Source organism: Charadrius vociferus, unplaced genomic scaffold (genome assembly GCF_000708025.1).
Source record: "Charadrius vociferus isolate BGI_N301 unplaced genomic scaffold, ASM70802v2 scaffold102, whole genome shotgun sequence".
In the NCBI taxonomy this organism is placed as follows: Eukaryota; Metazoa; Chordata; class Aves; order Charadriiformes; family Charadriidae; genus Charadrius; species Charadrius vociferus.
In genome coordinates, this window is record NW_009647212.1 from 2,499,065 (window position 1) to 2,520,252 (window position 21,188).

At 38.2% G+C, this 21,188-nt stretch overlaps 1 protein-coding gene across 1 annotated transcript in view; it reads right to left on the reverse strand.

Annotated features, from left to right (window-relative positions):
* Positions 1-1,022: 1,022 nt before the first annotated feature.
* The window catches only part of LOC104296069 (neurexin-3-beta), a 140,284-nt gene continuing 120,118 nt past the window's right edge, over positions 1,023-21,188 (reverse strand). Inside the window, exon 6 of the mRNA XM_009895897.1 lies at positions 1,023-2,337. Within this exon, the coding sequence (XP_009894199.1) occupies positions 1,412-2,337 (926 nt within the window). The 3' untranslated portion in view covers positions 1,023-1,411. The remainder of the gene's footprint in view (positions 2,338-21,188) is intronic.

Genomic DNA, 21,188 nt, shown 5'->3' on the forward strand with positions numbered 1-21,188 from the left:
TTCTTTATTATTTTTTGTGTGTCACAGCAGCTTTATTTATTTTCTTTTATATAAAAGAGAAGGAAAAGGGAGAATAGGGCAAATGGAAAGACAGAGATGATCTGAAATGTCAGGCTACAAAATTAAAATATTACATATGAAAAACAGTTTTATGTCAAAAAAACTATGTATTTTGCATTCTTTTACAAGTGTTTAGCTTTTCTGACATTTATGGGTCTTGTCACAAGTTGAACTCCAGTGGTGTCTTTCTGATTTCTTTATTAAACTGATTTATTATGATTTTTTGCATGCATTGCAATCAGTCACAGAACCAGAACCCAGAGGAAGGCTCCTTTATTTTTGCATGGTATATTCAGCTCAGAATGGCTAACCATTTTTTAAGTATTCTTTTTGTAATCTTCAAATCCCTTTTACCACGGTTTGGCTGGGCTAATGCACACTAAGGGATATTCTCAAATAAAGCCAATGACTGATCAGAACAGACCCAAACCCATCTATTCTTCAGTTCAATTGCAAATACTGGAGCCAGATCCAAGGGAACCAGCTTTCCATGATAATTTTCTTCAGCACCACCCATCAGACACTTTCACTGTGTTGTTAGCAAACAACTTACTGCAAGACGACGGATTCTAGAGACAACACGACCAGATATGCAGAGTAAACACCATGGGTAGCTTTTGAGTTCATATATGGCAATAGTCTCTCTTTATTTATTATGGATTATTTTTTTTCCGAGATTTCTTCTCAACTCATGTCCTGGTTCACCCCCCACAACCATTCCTCTCCACCCTTCCCTCCCACACCCAAAAGTAACCAAAAAAAAACCAAACAGAAAACAACCCAAGAAACCAAACCAAACCAAACCAAAACCCCAACAATCTCCAAAATCATTTATTCCCCTCCTCCAATCTCGAAAAATTATATGTATGCTGGACACGGCCAGATCAGTTTGTTCAATATTTTTTTTTGTTGTTTAATAATGTTTGCATTTTTTTCTTTTTCCTTCCTTTTTTTTTTTTTTTAATAAGTAAACTGAAAAATTATTGATACAGTCAGGGATCACGAACATTGTTAAAGACTCACTTGGAGATATGAAACAAGTAAGCCATGAAGTCTTCTACCTTTGCGGAAAGTTCAGCGGAGGAGGAGATTTGGAGACGTCCAAGTTCACTAACAGGGCAGAGCTGTGCGCGCCATCTCCAGAACGCTAAGTGTGCTTTATAATACATTAGGGCAGAGTTTGCTGACTCCAAGCGATGACTGAGACATTAACAGTCACTGCTGAAATTTTTTTTCCCAATACTTTTTCCCACAAACGATATCTCCCAATCTCGTTCGCTGCAATGTTTCTGATATTTCAGTTAAATCTCATTAAGTATTTATATATTTATATATAAATAAGTATTCTTTTTTACACATAATACTCTTTGTCCTTGTTTTTCTGTTTCTTGTGGCCGCTCTTTGAGCTCTGCTGCTTCTCCTTCACGAGCGTGCCGTTGCTCTGGGCTGAGTTGCTGATGTAGTTCCGCGTCTCGTCCACCTGATAGGACCCCTCGTCCCTGTTCCTGTACTTGTACATGGCGTACAGGAGGATGAGGATGCAGAGGGCAGCAGCAGCCACAATGCCGACGACCATCCCCGTTGTGCTGCTCGACTCGCGGACCACCTCTGAGGCCCCCGGAACCCGTCTGATTCCCGGCTCCGTGGGGTTTGCTGTGGGCACATTACGGAACATGGGGGAAGTGATTAGCGGGCTCTTCAGCTTTGTGCTGTCTAGCTCATAGGCAGTGGGCAACGGAAGCAAGACTATGTCAGGCTGGGGTTTGAGCTCACGGTTATTCATTTTGCCGGCTGGCAATTTGGGCACCATCCCAGTCGAGGACGAAGCTGTGGAGCGGATCAGCTCAGGGGACAAAGACGTGGTAGTAGTCCTACCAGTTTCGGAGACTTTGTTAGGTCTAAAGTCCTTGGATTCCCACTTGGGTGCGTGTGCTTTGTAGCCACCTTCGAAGATTGAAGTGGAAAGACTCTTATCTGTTACCAAGGAGAAGGTGGTGTAAAAATCTTCATCATCAGTAGGGGGTAGGTTAGAGTCAAAGGTTTCCCCTGAGCCATACCCAGATATCACCAAGCCATCATCATCACAACCATCGCTGCCTTGGTCCGACAAGCAAGGTAACCCCGCCTCAGAGGTCATGGACAGGGAATCTTTGGTGGTCTCAATAATGGTGAGGAGGGGGCGAAAGGTAGGGGGAAGTGTAATGAAAGGTGCACGAGTAGCAATAGGAGGGATATCTAAAGGGTCTTCTACAAGTAGAGGGATAACTAATTCACCTCCTGGGATGGAAAAGAGAAAAAAAAGAAGATTAGTACATTTTAATGACACAATGCACCATTTTCAATTCACTTAACTCAAGGGCGACAGAGGATTTGGGCATTAAAAAAAAGTGTCAGGGATTGGGTTTCTCACCCTAACTACACTGCCAACATACTTTCCTGGGGGTGCCTTTCATTCTTCCCTCCCACCCCGCTGTGATGTCGGTAAACTGCATGTTCCAATTCCCCCCTCTTTTAACCTGTGTTAGCTATGTACAGTGAAATACTCTGAATTTTTGGGGACCCAAAGTTTTTGATTTTTGAAGATACTCTCAAGTGACTCTGTGAACATCAATTTTTGCTAGTGTTTAAAATGAATTCTTTTACACTTCCATAGAGCAATGTTCTCCTAGATGTGTTTTACCACTCATCTTGCCGGGTTTTCCTCCTCTGATTCTTTTCATTTAAAAGAACATTGGTATTTCTTCTCTGATTCAGGTCTGCTCACCTGCCATAGCAGCATATAAGGCCTTTTCCTAAGGCCTTTGTCATTCATCCATTTCTTCTTGATTGTTGCCTGGTTTTTAAATTGTGGGAAAGTTCATGAAAGTGAGGGATGGCATAAGAACCAAGTACTTACTGGGGTCCATGAAGGTACAGAGCTCTACTCAATGCTTGTTCATCTCTTTTAAATCTTTCTTTACCATTCTGTTTGACACTAGGGATATCCCTTTCCTTGCATCTTTTGGGACTACTAATGCCGTGCTATCTTCATCTTCGGTTCTTCTTGATATTCTTTTACTATAATTTGATTAAAAACTAAGATAGACTTTATTGTGATTGATGATATAACTAAACAAGGATTCAGATGACTCAAATTAGTAGTTGAGCCCAGGAGTGTACCGCAGATGTTGTCTTCACACCTACTGTTACTTCTTGATATGCAGACAGTTGTGATCAGTGCTACTGTTTACTAACATGATGGCTACCTGCCTACAGAGGACTAAAACTGAGGCGGACTTATGGTTTACTCTTGAAGTAGAACAACAAAGCTATAGCCTATAGCTTTTGTACCTTACCACAGTATAACCTGCAACTGACACAAGAAAATCAGTGCATCATTTCTAAGATTTGGTTTCTGAGCAGCAATATTGCTACTTTTAGGGTAGTAGTTCTGTTTTGTCTATATATTGTAATATGACTGTACTACTTTTGAACCTATGGGTAATTAACACTCTGCTGTTTTATTCTGATGTGGAGGCATAATTAGTTGATCTAATTAATTTAGTTCAGATTGCATAGTCTTCTGCTGACATACAGGTCACCAACACTTTTTTAGGGTGAGCCATATTACTTTTGAAAGTTCATCTGATACCGTGAGTAGTCATCTAGATTTGTTGGAAGGAGTGCAGCTCAGTAAGAAGTATTTTTAATGCATGGGAAATTTTGTTTTATACTCACCATTGCTTAAGGAAAGATACGCAAAAGGAATTTTAGCTTCTAAATAAATAATTTTGGCTTTTACTTATGCATTAATAACTGCTAATGAACAGTTTGGCATTGTTACAATGCTGAACAGGATCAGGGTCAAAATTCTGCTCTCTCCTATCTACACTATATGGTAGATGCACTTATTTCCCATTGAATACTGCCAGTAATGTTCACGGGAGTTCTATAAAGAATATGGTATAAAATCATAATCCCTTCTAAATATATTTGGAGAGCAATATATTTGAACAAATTACATATTGAAGATAGCAATATACTGAAAAAAGGTACTTAACAGTTTGATTAAATCTGGATAGCTGAACTAGCAATATGGCTTATTCTTATCCTTAATGAGAAACTAAGTAGTGAGACATTTTAATCAATTGAAACAGATTTATCTCAGAGGTACCAGGGTAGAAATTAGGCCAAAATAAGAAATGCGGTACTTTGCATACTTGCATGCAAAGTTAGTTTTAAGTTAAGATACAAAGGGCCAATCTGAATATGTCTTTTAGTTTTCTGAGCTTCCTCAGTATGTTCATACTGCTTTTGTTACTGCATAGAGGATGAAGAATTAAGTATCATATGTGTAAAATAATGCCAATCTCTTCAAACTACATATCTTCAAAAATTATGTGAAAATCAGAAAGTGTAGTCTGCCAAATGGCTGCACGGCATTTTGTGCTCAGGCATCTGAGCTGTTTTCTGTGCAATGTAGAAACTAGAGCATGTAATGTGATTTATATTTGTCCAGAAGCCCTATCCATGGCTAGAGTAGGGCACCTATAATCTACGCAAACAGGTGGTCCCAGGATAAACTTTGAGTATGCCTCTGAGGCAAAGATCATCTGTGAGTCTGGTAAAAAATTAATACAAATAATAGCATTTAAGTGTACATTACATCAAATTGCATGAGTGGTGAATTTAAGTTCCAGAAAGTCAGGGATAGGTAGCGTCCCTTTAAATGATTTTTTAAGATCAGTGTTTTACTGTTAAAAAGTAATATTAATCTGTGATTTTCATTCACCATCTGTGACACCCAACTGGAAAAAAAAAAAAACCACTTTCATAGCTTTTAATTGCTCATTGAGAGCTTTGAAGTGCCTTTGTTATTAAAATGTATTATACCGGCACACAGTATCAATATGCAGTTGATCTGCCACCCACTGGGGTAATATTTTGGGTAGTTTCCTTCCAAAGTGAATTCTTTTTGGTCCTATTAATTTTCTTGAAGGAATCAGAAATATGTTACATTTAATATGAAGACCTTTCTCTTGCCCCAGTCACCCTTGCCTTTAAAACTAGGTCATAGTTCTACAGGTTTTGTTGCTGTCGAGGACATGAGCCAATGATCAAGACTACTGCAACTATAAAAACGACCGTGGTCTTCCTGAAATGTCAAGAAAAGTTGATAGAGTTGCTATGGTAAGTGGGGTTTCACATAAGTGGTGGAGGGCAGATTGGAGCTTTTTGATTCCAGCAAGTCTGTTGGATGGAACACAATAGGACAGAATCAGGAACGAGTTTTACAAAGTTTTACTCTCACAACATATGTGAGAACAGAAATAAATTTCATATCAGGAAGACTGGATTAACTCTGATTTCCCATACAATTATTTAATCTCATCTCTCATTTTATTCCAAATTGTCCCATGATCCATACTATATTTGCTTGTATACTATAGAAATAAAGCGACTGTTAAAGATCCTTCATTAGGAATCATTTCTCCATCAAGGAGTTCACTTGTTACATTTACTTAGGACAACATACTTTTGGGGGGTATCAGGGAGATGGCTGTAAGGGCGGTAATGATGCTTTGAATTTTTTATTTTTCTTTCTGTCTGTAACAGAATAAACTGTGAAACTGAAAAAAAAGCTGTGTGCGAGAAGGTAACTCAGAAAAAGGTGTCAAATTTGGCTTCTGTTTTATCGGTAGGTTAGGCATCCATGCAAAATTCACAGCAAGCTAGAAGATGTAGGTCTAATAGGATGCAAGCACAATGAATACTTCTTGGGGTATGTGATTTATAGAGGAGTTAAAACATCCTTTAAAATGGTGTGATAAAAATGCCACTCGATCTAAAAGAAATGTGTTATTTAAGGATAACAGGGAATGTAAATTCTGAAAAGCTCCCAGGAACGTGTGAGAAATGTGATCACCAACTTCTATGGAGGGTAGCAAGTGCAAACTTTCACATCATACCTGCAAACAACTTTGGTACTGGTACCACATTTCTACTTGTAAGAGACACAAGAGGGAGTCTGATGACAGGCAGATAAGTGTGCGTGTAGGGGGAATCATGTTTCACAAAATGACAGCCGAGGCAGCAGGAAGCTGCCCAGAGCCAGTGGTTCTTTGATGGAGAAGTGGTGCCTCTTGCCCAGGGCCCCAAGTTGGTTTAAAGGTAAGCACTGAAAGATTTGAAAGACAAAGTGCCACTTGGTTGCCAAGAATATCTTACATGGGATTTGGATCCTGAAAGGTTTGCTGTGAAAGGCAAGTGATTTAGAGATTTGGATCTCTAGAAAAGGCTAAACAGGAGCCCCTGAAAAAACTTACATGACAATTTGGAAGGGAAACACACTTTAGACAGGTTTTATGTTTGTATTTTCCTATCTGAAGTTTTTATTTTCTCACAGTGTCTACCATTTTTTCAATCACAAAATTAACGCTTTACAGCCTTGAATAAAACTTACAGTTTTAATTTCCAAACTGTTTTGTGCTTACAACAAAATGGCAAGGTTGCCACCCAGTTTGGGCCATTGGCTTCAAAACAAATCTTCATATGAGACTTACATTCTGTTTGTGGATGACATGGGCCGTTTCCTGGTAGTTACAGGTTTCTTTCCCCTTCTTTCTGTTGGCTGTTAAGCCCCAGTTAACAGTGTTCACTGGTATGCTGCAAGTTTGGGATTACTTTAGCAATCCAAAGAGTTCACAAGGACTTTCCAGATTTATTTTTCACCTACTCTGTGCTTTCTCACCTAAGCAGGGAATGGATGTTTTCCAAACATAAATAATGTTTTTTTAAAAGCTTCTATTGACAACACAATGCCAAAGAATTAAAGAAAAAGGAAGCAGATAAAATGGTTTCCTCTGTAGTGACATAGATGCAAAATTAGCTTGCCCATCAATAGTACATTTGCAAAAAATTACTGAATAGCTAACTGGAAGAAGCACTGAGAGAACTGAGGTCTGTGAGGTTGGAAACCTTTTACTGAGCAGCCCAGTGCTCTGCTTGGCCTTCTCATTCCACGAAGCAAACACAGTGTGCATATATTCCTTAAAAGTTAGCCTTTAAATTTAGCACATAGACTATTCTCAAGGAGTTGTGCTTTTCTTTAAACTACCAAGATCATTTGGGATATAAAAGGTCTGCTTTAGCCTTGGAGCTGCCCTGCTTTTTGCTTTATGAGCGTACTTATAGATACATAATTCATACCTCTGGGGCTGATCTCCAGTAAGAGTTCTCTGCCACTAGAAAAGACAGAGTGTTAAAAATTTAATAGAAGCCTTATGAACTGTGAGGATCTTGTGGGCAAGTCATGAATGCAGAGGGCACCGAAAAAAAAAAGAAAAAAAAAACAACCTGAAAAACTGTAGCAGCCTCCAGCTTTCATCTTTAGAGCCACAACCACTTCACTGGCATCTCAGGCATCAAACTGATGCAGGACAAAAGGCACACAAAGCCTGAAAGATTCATCTTCTCCTGATGACGATAAGGGACACACCCTTATCATCTCTCTCTTTTCCAGCTGTGGTTGACAAGCTTTTAGATGCCATCCATAAAGGCTGCACAACTCATTCGTTTCTGCAGGCACTTGAAATACTGCATCCCAAATTTGTCATTTTCATTTTACTCTTATACTGTTCCTCTGAAGTTTAACTCCACTTTCAGTACGAAACACTTGCCACAGAGAATAATTCCTTACCTTTTTTCCCCTCTGTATCAACACAATAATTCCTTATTAAATGACTGAGTTAATAAATTTCAGTCTAATGGTGTTTTAGTTAATTCTCCTTTGAGTCCTCTGAGGATAAAAAGGGGAAATTATTCAGAACATAGTCCCTGACTCACAGGAAAGATGATGGTAACACAAAACCTAGTAGATGAACAGTTTTAATATTTTCTGCTCTTTGCAGTCTGATTTAATTGCAATTGACAGTCCATAGTAGAGAGAAAAACATCATTTCCACAATGGAATACCTCAACTTTTCATCTCAAATATCTCCTTTTCCTTTCAGAGAATATATGGTCCTCAAAGTGATTAGATAAAACTGTACTTCATCTGTCAGAGTAGGTTTCTATTATATTAAAAGACATTAGTTATTGCAGTGCTTCCTAATACATGGCTCATGAGCAACAGGAAGGCACAGAGTTTGAGAGGTAATGAATCCCATGTTAATGCTGGGCTGTGTTTCATTGCTGTAGATTCTTGGTCACCTTTGTGCAGTTCCAGTGACACATATATTAATACCTTCCAGAGAGGACCTGACTTTGTGTCTGCAGGCAGGATTCTAGAGCAAAACCAGGCATTTTGGTGCCCAGACACTGAGCTGCTCTGAACCAATCAAAACACGCTCTTTTCCATCTTCCATCATTATTTTAAACTTTTATGATTAATTGGTGACACCTTCCTACCCAGCATAATTATTTGTTCTGTTTTCAGCATCAGCTGTTCAAGGGACTTGACGGTTGAACCCAAGATACCTACTGAGCACAGAATAACTATGCAGGAACGGTGAAAACATACACGGCTGCAAGGAAGTACAGCTTTTTCTTACTTTTACTTACTGTTTTTTTAAAGAAATCAGTCCAAATCTCTTTTGAAGTAAGGAAATTCTAGAGGTTCAGGATCTAAGTTTCAGTAAGAAATTGTCTGCCAAAGGTACCGTTTCTTGATGATATTAGCAAGCCTGATACTAATCATAATATGATAGGTGCATTTACCTGGTGAGAGTACACTTGAGAGTATCATTTAGACAGGACATCAGGCAGGTTATCAGCAACGAAGAAAATTGATAGAAATAAAACACTTTCATGGGAATAAAGTAGGAATGATGTAGAGCTGCAGTAAGAAAACCCTGAGAGCTACTAAAATGCTAAAGTCTCATTGTTTTTTACTTGACATGAAGGCTACACCATCAGGCTACATTTAAGTAGCATGAAAGAAAGTAGGATAACTGGTGATTCGGGGAAAGGGGAAAGAAAGCTCTAGAGAAGGACTGAGAAAGAATAGGAGCAAACTACCACAGGCTCCTTCACCCCCTCCTATGCACAATACAATCTGGTAATTGACAAGATACAAAGAGCACATAACATAAAGGCAAATACAAACTGATTCAAAAATAAATAAATGAACTTATACATTTTTCATAAAACAAAACCATATACTAGAAAATAAAAAACGCCACAGCAACAAGGTCAGAAAAAGGAAAACCATAACAAGTCATTCATTTTATCAGCAAAAGAAAGATTAAAACCTACGAGAACTGAAAAAAAATGATGAAAATCAAAAAAATTATTTCCTTAAAAAAAAAGTCATCAAAAATACATAAAAATATTTAGAAAGCATACCACATTGATTTCGTAACAGTCAACTTACATCAACAAATTGCCCGCATGTTTTTTGGCATGAAAGGAAAAATTTACAAAAGAAAGTTGTGTAAGAATGCTCTTGGACAAGTAGCATTGCCACATTCTTGTAACTTGCTTTTTTTCGTTGTTGTTTCTTAAAAACTTTTTTTAGCAAAATGTTATTATTTCTTTTTTAATATAATTGTTTTACAACAAAGGGCGATACAGGGAGGCAACAACACATACATCCACACCACATAACATGAAAAGAAAAAAATCTTGCACCTTAACAAATTTGAACTTGTTTTTTTTCTGCTGTTTTTGGTTGTATTTTTTTATCTTATGTAAAGTTGTTGTTAGCATATTACAGTTGAAAAATCCTTTACACTTTATAGAATTTACTTTTGCTTGTTTGCATATCTACATATATAATGTTTTTTGAAAAGCAAAGTTTGTTGCTTTTTTGCCTTTTTGGTCAATTTGATATATATTTTTTTAAACATTTTCTTTTTTTCTATAATTTTTGTGTGTGTGTGTTTTAAGGAATGGATGACTGCACATAAAATTTTAACAATGCTAAAGAAAGGGGTGGTGGAGGGGAACTTATGGGAAGAAAAAATGCCTAGGGTGGATGGAGTGGGAGTGTAAAAATCTATGAGTGTACTACACAGGAGATGAAGATGATGGGAGTGAATGTGTAAGTCAGTTGCCATGTCCATGTAAGGGCGGTACGGAGTGATCTAGCAGCATTAGAGCTTCTGGCTGTAAGGAAGGGATGGGCAATATACAAAAACAAATGAGCATATTCATGCCCATCAACAAAAAGAAAGAACAGAACTCTAACATTGACAATCTCACAAACCCTAAGCTGCAACTTCTTCAACATGCAAGTTACAAAAAATTAATAATTATAGTATTAATATTTACATTTTCATTAAAGGTTCTCAAATTATAAAACCAGTTAAGACTTTTCCCTACTAAAAATAGCAGTAAAAATACACAAACTAATAATAATAATAATAATTAATAATAATAATAAAAATTATAACCAGAGAGTAAAACAAAAAAACAAGGAAACTAGTTTTATGCATTGGAATTAGAACAACTTCATCTGTAGCTATCCACAGCCTCCTTCTTCTAAGAATCATCTTTTCTGAGGTCCGTCAAATTGACATCAGTATTCTCAATAATTTGAGACAATCATTTCTTGAGCACATCAAATCACTGTTTTGAATGTAATGACTCTATTGGCACACCCCTTCCCCACTCTCAAATTAGATTGCTTTTATATTCAGATTCTCTGGAGAATCTCAAAAATACAGCTGTAGGATTCTACCAGTGAAGTAGTTCCTTATTTAAAGAGGGAAATAGAGGGAAAAATTGCAGAAAACAATTCATAACTCTTTTGTTTTGTTTTGTTTTGTTTTTTCCATTATTAGATTGGAACAAACCAAATCTAAGATAGAAATTCAACCATTGAAAAGAAATACATCAAAATATAACTATGTAGAGATATACTAAAAAAAAAAGCAAAAAATGAAAAAGAGCACTTTGTTCCCAGGAAGAAGGAAGATAACAATTGTGGGGTTTTAAAATTTTCTTTTTAAAGGAAAAATTATTCCACACACTTTCAAAGATGAACGAACCAGATGCACACATTGAAAGGAACAGACAAAGCAGTCTAGGGACACTTTCAACATTTGGATTTTTTTTTGTTAAGAATTGGATTCTCTTCCCTTCCCTCCCCCTCCCATTTAAATTTGTTTTCAATTGTTGGCCAAAAACCCCACCACCCTCCTGTGTTGCTTTTTTTTTTAATAGATCTTTTTTCTTTTTATCACTTCTTTTTAAAATAAACATGGAGAGGAAAAAAAAAGGACGTGCAGTCTGGATGTACGTCATAAATAGACATAGAAAAAGATAGAAGAAATTGGCTGAGATCGACAAATGGGTTATATAATAGCTTAATTTTACTGTAGGATGTTAATAATAATGCATGCTTAAAGTAAGTTGCATTTAGGGAAAGTAGAAAAACAGAACAGCAAGCAAGGACTTGAGGGGGTGGGAGGGCAGAGGAGAGGGCTGGGGGGGCAGGGGTTGTACCATCCATGCCTCTCCAGAAAGGGCAAAGCACATTCCAGCGGGTTCTCTACATTTCTGGGGGAGGTCAGAAGGGGAAGAGGGTGAGGAGAAATCGTAAGCTATGTTAGGATGCACTTTTCACCCTGACTGTGACCTTGTATTTAGATCAAACCCTCAAAACTCCAGACTCTAGCCCTTATTCTGGCCCTGTCTCTCCAGGGCATTCCCAAAACGAGTGGCATTTATTTTTCTGCCTAGTCAGACTGGGCTTATTCCTGTAACTGCTGATCAGCTCGAGCAAAGGGTGAAGCATTAGTTCTTACAAATGCACTCTGCTATGCTGGAAAGGGCTATGGCTGTAGTGACTATTTATTTGAAGCAGTGAGCAGTTATTCAGACGTGCTGTCCGTGAGTGCTGCTGGAGGCCCACCAATTAGCAGTATTTGTGACTAAGGCCATATGATTTTTTGTAGGCAAACCTGCCACTGCTAGCATTAAGACTGAGACTAGTTTCTCCTATGCTACAAAAGGATTTGAAATTCAAGAAGATATTACTAACCAGTTCTATTTGAGTCTTTACTAAAACTGGATTCCAAATACTGTATGTCCTACGAACCTCCTTGGCTTCCTCTGAATTTCCTAGGTGACACATACAATGTCCATATTTTTCTTGTATAAAGACCATTATCCTGACATCAGGACACCAGCAAAACAACCTGTCCTGTCTGATGTTTCAGGAGGGGGAAAACATTATACATAAAGCTTTGGACCCTGTCCATGATTAATCTCTCCAGGAGACAGGAAAAGCAGTCTGTAAGCACTGCATGTACCTTAGCTTTCCATCAGGAACGCCAGCAAGATCATTTCATAACCCATCATAAAGGTGGTAATGCCACCAAGCAGTGGGTGGCTATCTTGAGCTTGGAATTTTGGGGAAGAATGGGGCTATCTGCCCTGTAGATGTGGCCAGAGGTACTTTTGTGTAAATACAATAACAAACAGGTAGGGTGTTTTGGTACTTATTAACATGAGGAACAGTGGCACCTCTAAAGCCACTGAGAGATCAGTATTAGTTCTGGGGAATGTTAATTAAGCATAAAACCCACAAAAATTAAATAGCCCAGATTGCTTTTAGATACATTACTGAAAAGTGTCCAGTTCTCAGAGGACTTATATGAGAAGACTCTTAACTCCTACTTCAGAAGTGCTGAGGTTGCACTGATTACCAGTACAGTGCATCTGCAGCTGGAATGTACCACGCCTTTGCTAGAAGAGTGCACTGGACCAATCTCCTACATCCCTTTGCAAAACATGTTAGGAAGGGAAGAGGTCCAACCAAAGAAGAGGAAACCTGGTCAGGGTGATCTCAGGGACAGAACATGCAGGTTGCAGGAAGCAAAACACTGGTCTACATAGGAAATTCAGGGGATTCATTTGTGGATCAGAAAAGATTGGCTAGGAATAGAAAAAAAAAAAAAAAAAGACAGAAGTGAGGCCTTTGCAGACCTCAGTGGAGATTTTTATTTGGTAAGGTTTGAAGGCTAGTGTCCCTGGACACCACTCCCTACCAGGATTCTGAGGCTCTGGTTTAATTGTACTTAGGGAGTTTCACAAAGAGGCATTTAAGCTTTGAATTTTAATCAGTATTTGTCATGACTTGCAGCTGGATTTTCAGAGCAGTGAAATATCCCCCTTCAGCACATTCGAATTGAGTGTCTTCTCTTTGATGCAAAACAGACCATTAGGCATAGGTCTGGTTGCCAACTGTGTATTCTATGTCAGGCCACTCCAGCAAATACTCATGCCCTATTTGATGATAAATGCCTAACTTGTTGCATGAGGGTCTGAAAAAGCCTTTTACTGCCTGAAAGATCAAAAGAGCTAAAGAACCACAACTGGAGCCAGAGACACTTAAAGAGATGACAAGATTTTGTAAAGGAAATGTTGGTGTTAGATTTACAAGAGGATTTGAAGGGTGCTAAGCAATTTTTTCTTTACTTGGTCAATACAGAGGTGCTTGAACAGAAGCAGAGTTCTTTGGAAAATCTGGGTCCAGCAATTTCTGCTGAGGCTAGGAAAATCTTCTCCAGTCTTTTTAAAAAATCTAGCTGTTAATAGTCAAAACTAGATGTCTTAATTTGAAAATTGGATCCTAAATGTTTCCACATGAAGCTACACAGACAATACTTCATTACTTAACATTTAGCAAATTATTTCTCAGAAAAGCAAAGATTAAAAAGTATTACCATTGCAGCCTTCATTTTCAAAAACTTAAAGTAGATATAGAATAGAGGCATCTGTAGTATCAAGGCTTACAAGCTTCTTGTTTGAAGGAATGAGCCAAGATAGCCAACTTTTTCAAATGAAAAAAATCTGTTTTAAAAAGGAGACATTTTTACAAAAAGCCCCTTGCTCAGCAGCTTTAACTATAAACTTGTCTTTTCTCAATTTTTGTTTTCAAGTTGCATTTTAAAATGCTGCTGGCAAAGGTAATGTGTATGTTGAAGAACAAGATGATAGATGGTAAATTAGGATCTAGGGCTACATTACTGTCCCCAGGTTCATGCTAACCTCTGGAACTTCTGTGTTTTCTACCACTCTAGTCCTCAGGCTCCATCAAGCTGACAGTTTATCTCTTCCCTAACATTCTCATCCCCACCTTATTTGAGTTCTGTGCACTGCAACACAACCCTATCGATATATCTCATTATTAACCAGCTGTACCAGCTGCTCCTTCTGACCTAGTTGTCCAGCTACACTGTTGATGCACTTCAAATGTCCAGGATTCCCTGCTGGCCTGATCAAGGATCCCTTCTCATTTGGGATATTTTTCTTTCTGTATTTTTATGTGCTATAATTGCAAAACAAGGATGAGGTCAGGAAAGTCCTTTTTAAAATTATTTTTATTTTTTGTACTTTGACCTAATTACAATGGGACCCAAGACTTTCACTGCTAAAAGTGAGCATGCATTTCACCACTGCATAATCTGGACTCCCAAACTGCAGTTACCCTTGTAAGTTTACTTTACGTATCAGGCAGATCCCTTTTACGGTCATTTAAAGCCATATGCTTTGGGCAAGGATACTAATGACACATACTTCTAAGCAACTGATACTATAAAGTATCACTGAAAAGAAACAAATGAAGAATTTCCAGTAAACTGGAAAGTGTTCATTTTTCTGTAAGAAGTTTACCTACAAAATAGAGAAAAAGGTACTGTTAGCTATGCATCTGCTTTTCACTTCAAGATGTGTCGGCAGCTTTTTCTCCTCTGGCTAGAATATCTCGGTAACAGAAATATACATTAAACAGATAAGGGGGAAAAAAGCCCTGCAAAAATCTCCACTTCAGGCATATGTCTGTACACCAAGGGAGAAAAGAATCTTCCCAGTTTCCAGCGATTTCACCATAAAATAAATACATACACAAACACAGACTAAGAGACTTGCTTCTCTCCCTCCCCATAAAACTGGTTAAGTACCCTCTACAGCTGTTTAAAACTTAGTGAATTTGCCTCTTCCTAATATAAATACTAGATAAATAAGATCCAGCAAGAAACCCTCCTAAGAGCTACAGATGCAGCGTGGCTTTTCCGATAGTCCACAACTCAGTCATTATCCCGTGTATTGGGAAAACGGAAGAAAACAAGGAGAAGAGGGAGGACATTAAGTCCCAAGAAAGAGAAGCCAGGTGGGGGATTCTGGCAGGAACCTGGGAAACTTTGTAATTCTGGATGGTCCTTCCTGCTTGCAGTAGCTCCCAAAACAACCTGTTCATCCTTGCATGCTTTTAACCTTTCTCAGAGTAGTATTTTTCAGACATCCAGCCAAATGAATGCTTAGCAGACCACAACTAACAAATAGCTTAGAGATTAATAGGAGCAAAATACTATTTTTCAAGGCAACCCCTCATCCTCCTCCTTCCCCCAACAAAAATCTGTTCCTGTGATTCCCATTGGTTATCCACACTAAACTAAACTGTAAAAGAAGAGTATTTGGTTAGCTGGTCCACTACAAAACACAGAGATAGGAATAGCCTAAAAAGATGATTTAGTTATATCACTTCCCTTGCACCAGCTGTTTGCACTGGCAAAAAGCTCTCCCATACTAAGCCTACAGGCACATCTGAAGCTCAGAAATGGAAAAGCTAATTTATAGTAAGAATTGCTACAAGAGCACCACTGACAAAGTCCCACATGCTGTCCTGTTTGTTTTTGTGTGTAAGAGTTAGCTAATGGGGCTTCTTTATAGCAATGAGCTAGAAAACTATCAAATACGAAAGCACATTCACAGCTATCGGAGCAAAGGAAATCATAGGGCTAAACCGCCACGGGTCTCTGAGGTAAGGAGTTTTTCAGGTGTTTGCCATAAGCTTATTATCTTTTCACATTCCTCCAAACCAAAGGGTATTTTGATGCTTCCAGTGCTAAGCACCCCATCCGATATTGCTGGCCTGAAAGCATTCTTCCCATGCATCTCTACTCAACCATCTCTTTCTCCTGGGAGAAAGATCTGATACATTTCTTCGAAAGACTGAAGATTGGCACTTGCAGTCAGCCCAGCTAAGGCTTTTTTATGTAAAGCTAAACTTATTTAATCCTAAAAGTCAGTCACGTGGGAAGAAGTCTTTCTGAATACTAAGGGATTTTGCAACCACAAACCAGATCCTCGTACTGACAAACTCAGTAGCAGAACTCCATCCAGTAATTGAGTGGGAAGAGTAGTTTACTGTCTGTGGTCTAAACTCATGCAGCAAATGTTTCCTGAGTAAACCAGGCAGGTAAAAATACGTGTCATCAGTTTGTCTGAATGCTAGTGAATACTGCAAATAAAAATACTACCAAATTCCTTCTCAGTAGTTGTATCCCAAGAAATCTTATGCTGTTATACCATCTAATATTACTTTTTTAGAACGTGCCCAGGAAACACATAAGGCAACTCTCAAATACGCTGCCTAAGGGATCACTAGGCACATCTGTATACAAAACTTATGTCTTAGAAAACTTACTAAGGATAATTACAAGGGAAAATTAAAGAACTTAGGAAGTGCTTAGATTCAGGACTGATTTGAATGTCCAAATCCTAATGGGCACCTGAAATGTTTGTCTATGTAAGGAGGGTATGCCATACTGAGATACTTGATGAATATAGTGCCTACTTGGCTGGCATAAAAATACTCTCTTAGGTGCAGCTAAATCATAACCACATGGAGATCTGGATATTTCATTAATGCTGTTTTGTACCTAACATTACTATTGACTCCACATTATCCTCTGTGGGAGTTATACACGCAAGTTAACTGATGTATAACAGGTATTCCTATACTCTCCCCGTTTCATATGTAAGTGCTCATACATGTATTTTCACATTGGATCCTTTAAGAAGAATTAAATTCTGGTGAACTTCAGAAGTGGACAGGACCCATTTTCAGTGCGATATTTTTAATCATTTGGATGCTGGGCTACACTTGCCATTTCTGTTGAAAGATCCTACAAAGCAATTTAATTCATCCTTCAGCTAGCATAAGCACATTACACTCTCGAAGTCTGTAGCTAGTCCAGCTGCAAGTGACTCAGTGGATGGAACCTCCCTTCCTTTGTGAGAGGAGGATCCAAAGCATAGTAGATTCACTGTCAAAAAGTTTCTCTTGCAAAGAACTCAAACTTCTCTTCTGATGGCAAAGCAGTAATCCTAGTTCTGCTCTCAGTAACCCCTCTTCTTTTAGTATATCCTGCTCCTCTTAGAGACATAAACCAGTGCTGGGAAGAACCTGCGTTTGCAGCATGTATCCAGAGATAGCTGCTGTGCTTTTATCTTGGAGCTGTAAACAAAACAAAGCAAAGCAAAGCCACACAAAACAACCTGTTGCCCACTTCTTGGATGGCTGAACAGTCCAGGATCATCCCAGGCATTACTTATCTCTCTGGAAGACATACAAGATCTAAAGCATTTTGCTTTGTAAGTCTCTTCAGTGAAGCAGCTACAGCTTATTCTTGGGGATACATGGGAAATGGCACCACTACAGACCTTTAGCAAGGACCTTTAACAGTGTACACGCTGGACTAAGGAAAATTGTTTTACAAGCTGTAGAAGGAAATAGGGGTATTAATGAATGAGGATAAGTTGGGCTATACAGACGTGGCAATGAATTCCAACTAAAAACAATATATGATTTCCTTGGAAATTATATCAATGTCCGTTTAGCCTCGTGAACATCAGTTCCTGGTAAAATGTATAGTGATGAGAATTTACAGTGTAATGGTTGGGAAGAAGCTTACTCCAGTAGGCTTTGAACAAGATTCATTTACCTGTGCCTTCACACCTAAACTTCTTTCTTTCATTAATCAACACTACTGAAAAGGGCATGATAAGTATCTGCATGTTCTCTTCTATTGAGTTTGAGCACTTTTACACCCACTCCTAGGGTAACTGGGGTGTAACAGTTAAAAATTGAAGTGACCTATTAAAACTCATGTAGAAAAACTGCGATAAATGAGGGACTCACAAGCACATCTTCCAAATGATGGCTTATCCAGCAGTACAGCCCTACTCATAATGTTACTCTTCTTTGGATTTTGTATGTCAAAGTATGTCCTTTCTTCTGTGGATTAACTTGGAATAATGTTATTCCCATATCAAAACTGAAAGAAAACAAGCCAAAAAGAAAGGCAGTTCCCACAGTGGAAGTTAAATCTTGACAGTACAAAATGCTACAGGGGAATTAACCAGCTTGGACAAAACCCTGAAGAATGCAGAGAAAAATACCTCAGTGCCAGCTGCCACAGTTAAATGAATTAGACAAGAGTTAATAGAAATTTTTGATCTGTAATTTTCCTCATGCCGCAAGAAGTCTTTGGGACTCCAGAATTGAGGGCAAGCCCTTCAGTCTCCTCCTCAGCCAAGTACAAACCAAAATATTCCTCAGAATTAATGCAAGGGTTGCCTCACAGCCAGCTGAAAAGGCAAGGCAGAGTTCCCCATCGGCAAAATAAGCTGATGTTGACTAAGCTAAGGCTTTGTATAATACCTGGTTACCTGTAGAGGAAAAACATGCTGTTACCGATGAGAAGATCACTACCAAGTAGGCTGCTGATAGGTTCTACCAAATTACCGTTTGGAAGTGGTAGAAAATCCCAGGTAGAAAACCTGATATTTAGTAAACGTAAATAAATACAGCCACAACTCTTCCCCTGAATAGGAAAAAAAGGAATGCCAACCTTCTGAGCAGTATGTTAGGTGGTGTTCTCTCATATCAGTTCAGAGGATGGGAGATGCTCTTTCCTTTTGACTGTACTAATGTTTAAATGCACCAGAATCCCCTTGAGACCTCAAGCAGAGGTGTTTGGAGACAGAGTGGCAATGACTATTAATCCGTGCTTTGAAGTCAATTCTCCTACTAGGCAGCACTTGTAACTGCATAAGAAATACAATAGAGCCAACTAATGTATGAACTATCTAGCTGTGAAGCACTGCAGGGGAGCCCTTTGTATAGGAGCTTTCAACATGTGATCTAGTTCTGTCTATCATTTGGAAAAGACAAGAGGGGATAGTGCTGTGATTCAGGCATTTTGGGATGGATTTTTGGCAGGACTTCTCGTTTGTTTGTTTTTATGGGCAAGTTCAATACTAACTGGGGAAGTGCAGAAGCATAAAGAGAGGGGGTCGTTTTTGCAGATTTCCTTTTGAAAGTTCAGGATTACAGTGGTGAAAGGCTGCTGCAGGCAAGTTTGAATCCTCTTTTTCAACAAAGTGAATGACTGGAATAAACTCTACTGTGATTCAGAAGCCAAAGCTTTAAGCTGTTTATCAGAAGTTACATTATAACAAGAAAGTGGCTAGGAAGGGTATTTGCTCTGTTTTCATAACAGAATGGATTAGAAGAGAAACAGATCTCATTCCAAAAGTTAACCTACTTTAATATTGATGATAATGATGATATTTGGGTGTATTTCAGAAGCATAGGTAAAGATTATGTCCATGAATGAAGCTGAGGAGCTGGACACCAGAATTTTTCAGGTCCATTCAGACTTTAAGGACTTTTGAAGAAAAATTCAGGATGACTGATACCTGCTACCGATTAATTCTGTTTACCTCATTGGTAAGCTAGGTAGCCTTGGCATGCTTTCTCCCTCACCTTCACACCATGACAAGATAACATGTATCCCACTATCACTAATGTTTAATTGTTTTCTTTGTTAGAGGAGTTGCAGCACTAACTTTCAAAATGTGTGGCTTTTTTTAAAAAAAAAAAACAAACAAAAGTTAATATTCATAGACCAGGACAGGTCAGATTCTTGCAGAATCACTATTTAAAACCATATATAGTCATATACTTGAATATGTTTTCCATAAGACTGCTTACTGTATGACCTGAAATATTTAAATGTTAATTTTAGGGTCATTGTTAGAAAATCAACTAAAATATGACTTTGCATAGCTATTAACCATCATGTCTGAGCTTCATGGTTTAGTAATTCACAGGAGCATAACAATCATGAATACCTGTGAAATGAAAGTTAACTGCAGATCAAGTCTAATAGGATGGAAAGTTAATTAAAAGAAGCTAAAAAAATCTTATCGTATTAGGCTTTCCTCTGCTATGAAGTAAGACGTTATATGGTTAGATTTTAATAAGGAAGTCTATTACTTTCTCATAGACTCTAATTTCCTTTATCTGTATGAGCCACAAAATTTTCTCATGCAGATCTTTTTTTTTCTGATGAATTCATTATTCCTATTCATATTCTTATTCTAATTGATGGTCTTAAGCACAATCAAAACAGAGATGGAACTGGAAATATTATGTTAAAAGAACAAACACTTTATTTGGGTAATTCCGCTATTGGCAAAACTTGCAGCTTTGAACGTTGTGAATGAATTAAAAAGGTGTTCAAATACTAACCTTAATGCCCTGAGATTTACTGGCTTATTAGGGTATTAATGAACAACACTGTTCTGAAGTTAGAAAAAAGTTTCACCTTCAAAAGACTCATTATAAACACTTGAGTCTGTCTGGATCCTGTCTTGCCTTTTGTAAAAGGACACTAAACATGGACAGGCACGTGGACCAGCATTATGCTGGAGAAGAACTGGCAGATTTGCCGGTTACTCTCAGTGCCTAAACAATGCATGCTAGTCTTTCATGGTAAATTTAAGTGCTTAATGAAAAATTGCTTCTTTTCTAACCTTCCATGGCATTGAGTTATCCATCAAAATGGAAGCATGCCAGAAGCTTAATTTCTACTACATGTTACACAGGTACACGCAAAGGAGACTCTCCTCTCAACTCCTAATCATTTCAGGTAGCTCACTCTTGCGTATGTGAATGCCTCATGTTTTCGAAAGTTTGTCTTTGCTTGTTTATTGGCTAATGAATCCATACAAGACACTCAAATAAATAACTTTGACATAAATTGCCATTGCTGCATTATAGCTCCATCACAATTCCCTATTATTATCTTACTTCACTGTCTGTTAATTTATTAGCGGTAACCTCAGCTGAAAACTACAGAGAAAGGGAACCAAGTGGCAATTCAAACATATAACTACAAAGAGAAGATTTCAGCACGGAAGGACTAAGCTTTGGGATGACAGCTGTATGTGCTCTGTATTCATAGGTAGGGAGGCAGTGCATGGAGTTAACTGGAAAAGCACCTCATTTCTGCTCTTTCCTCAGCATCACGTTTCTTTTAGAAAAATACATTCCACTTTGAAATCTCTGC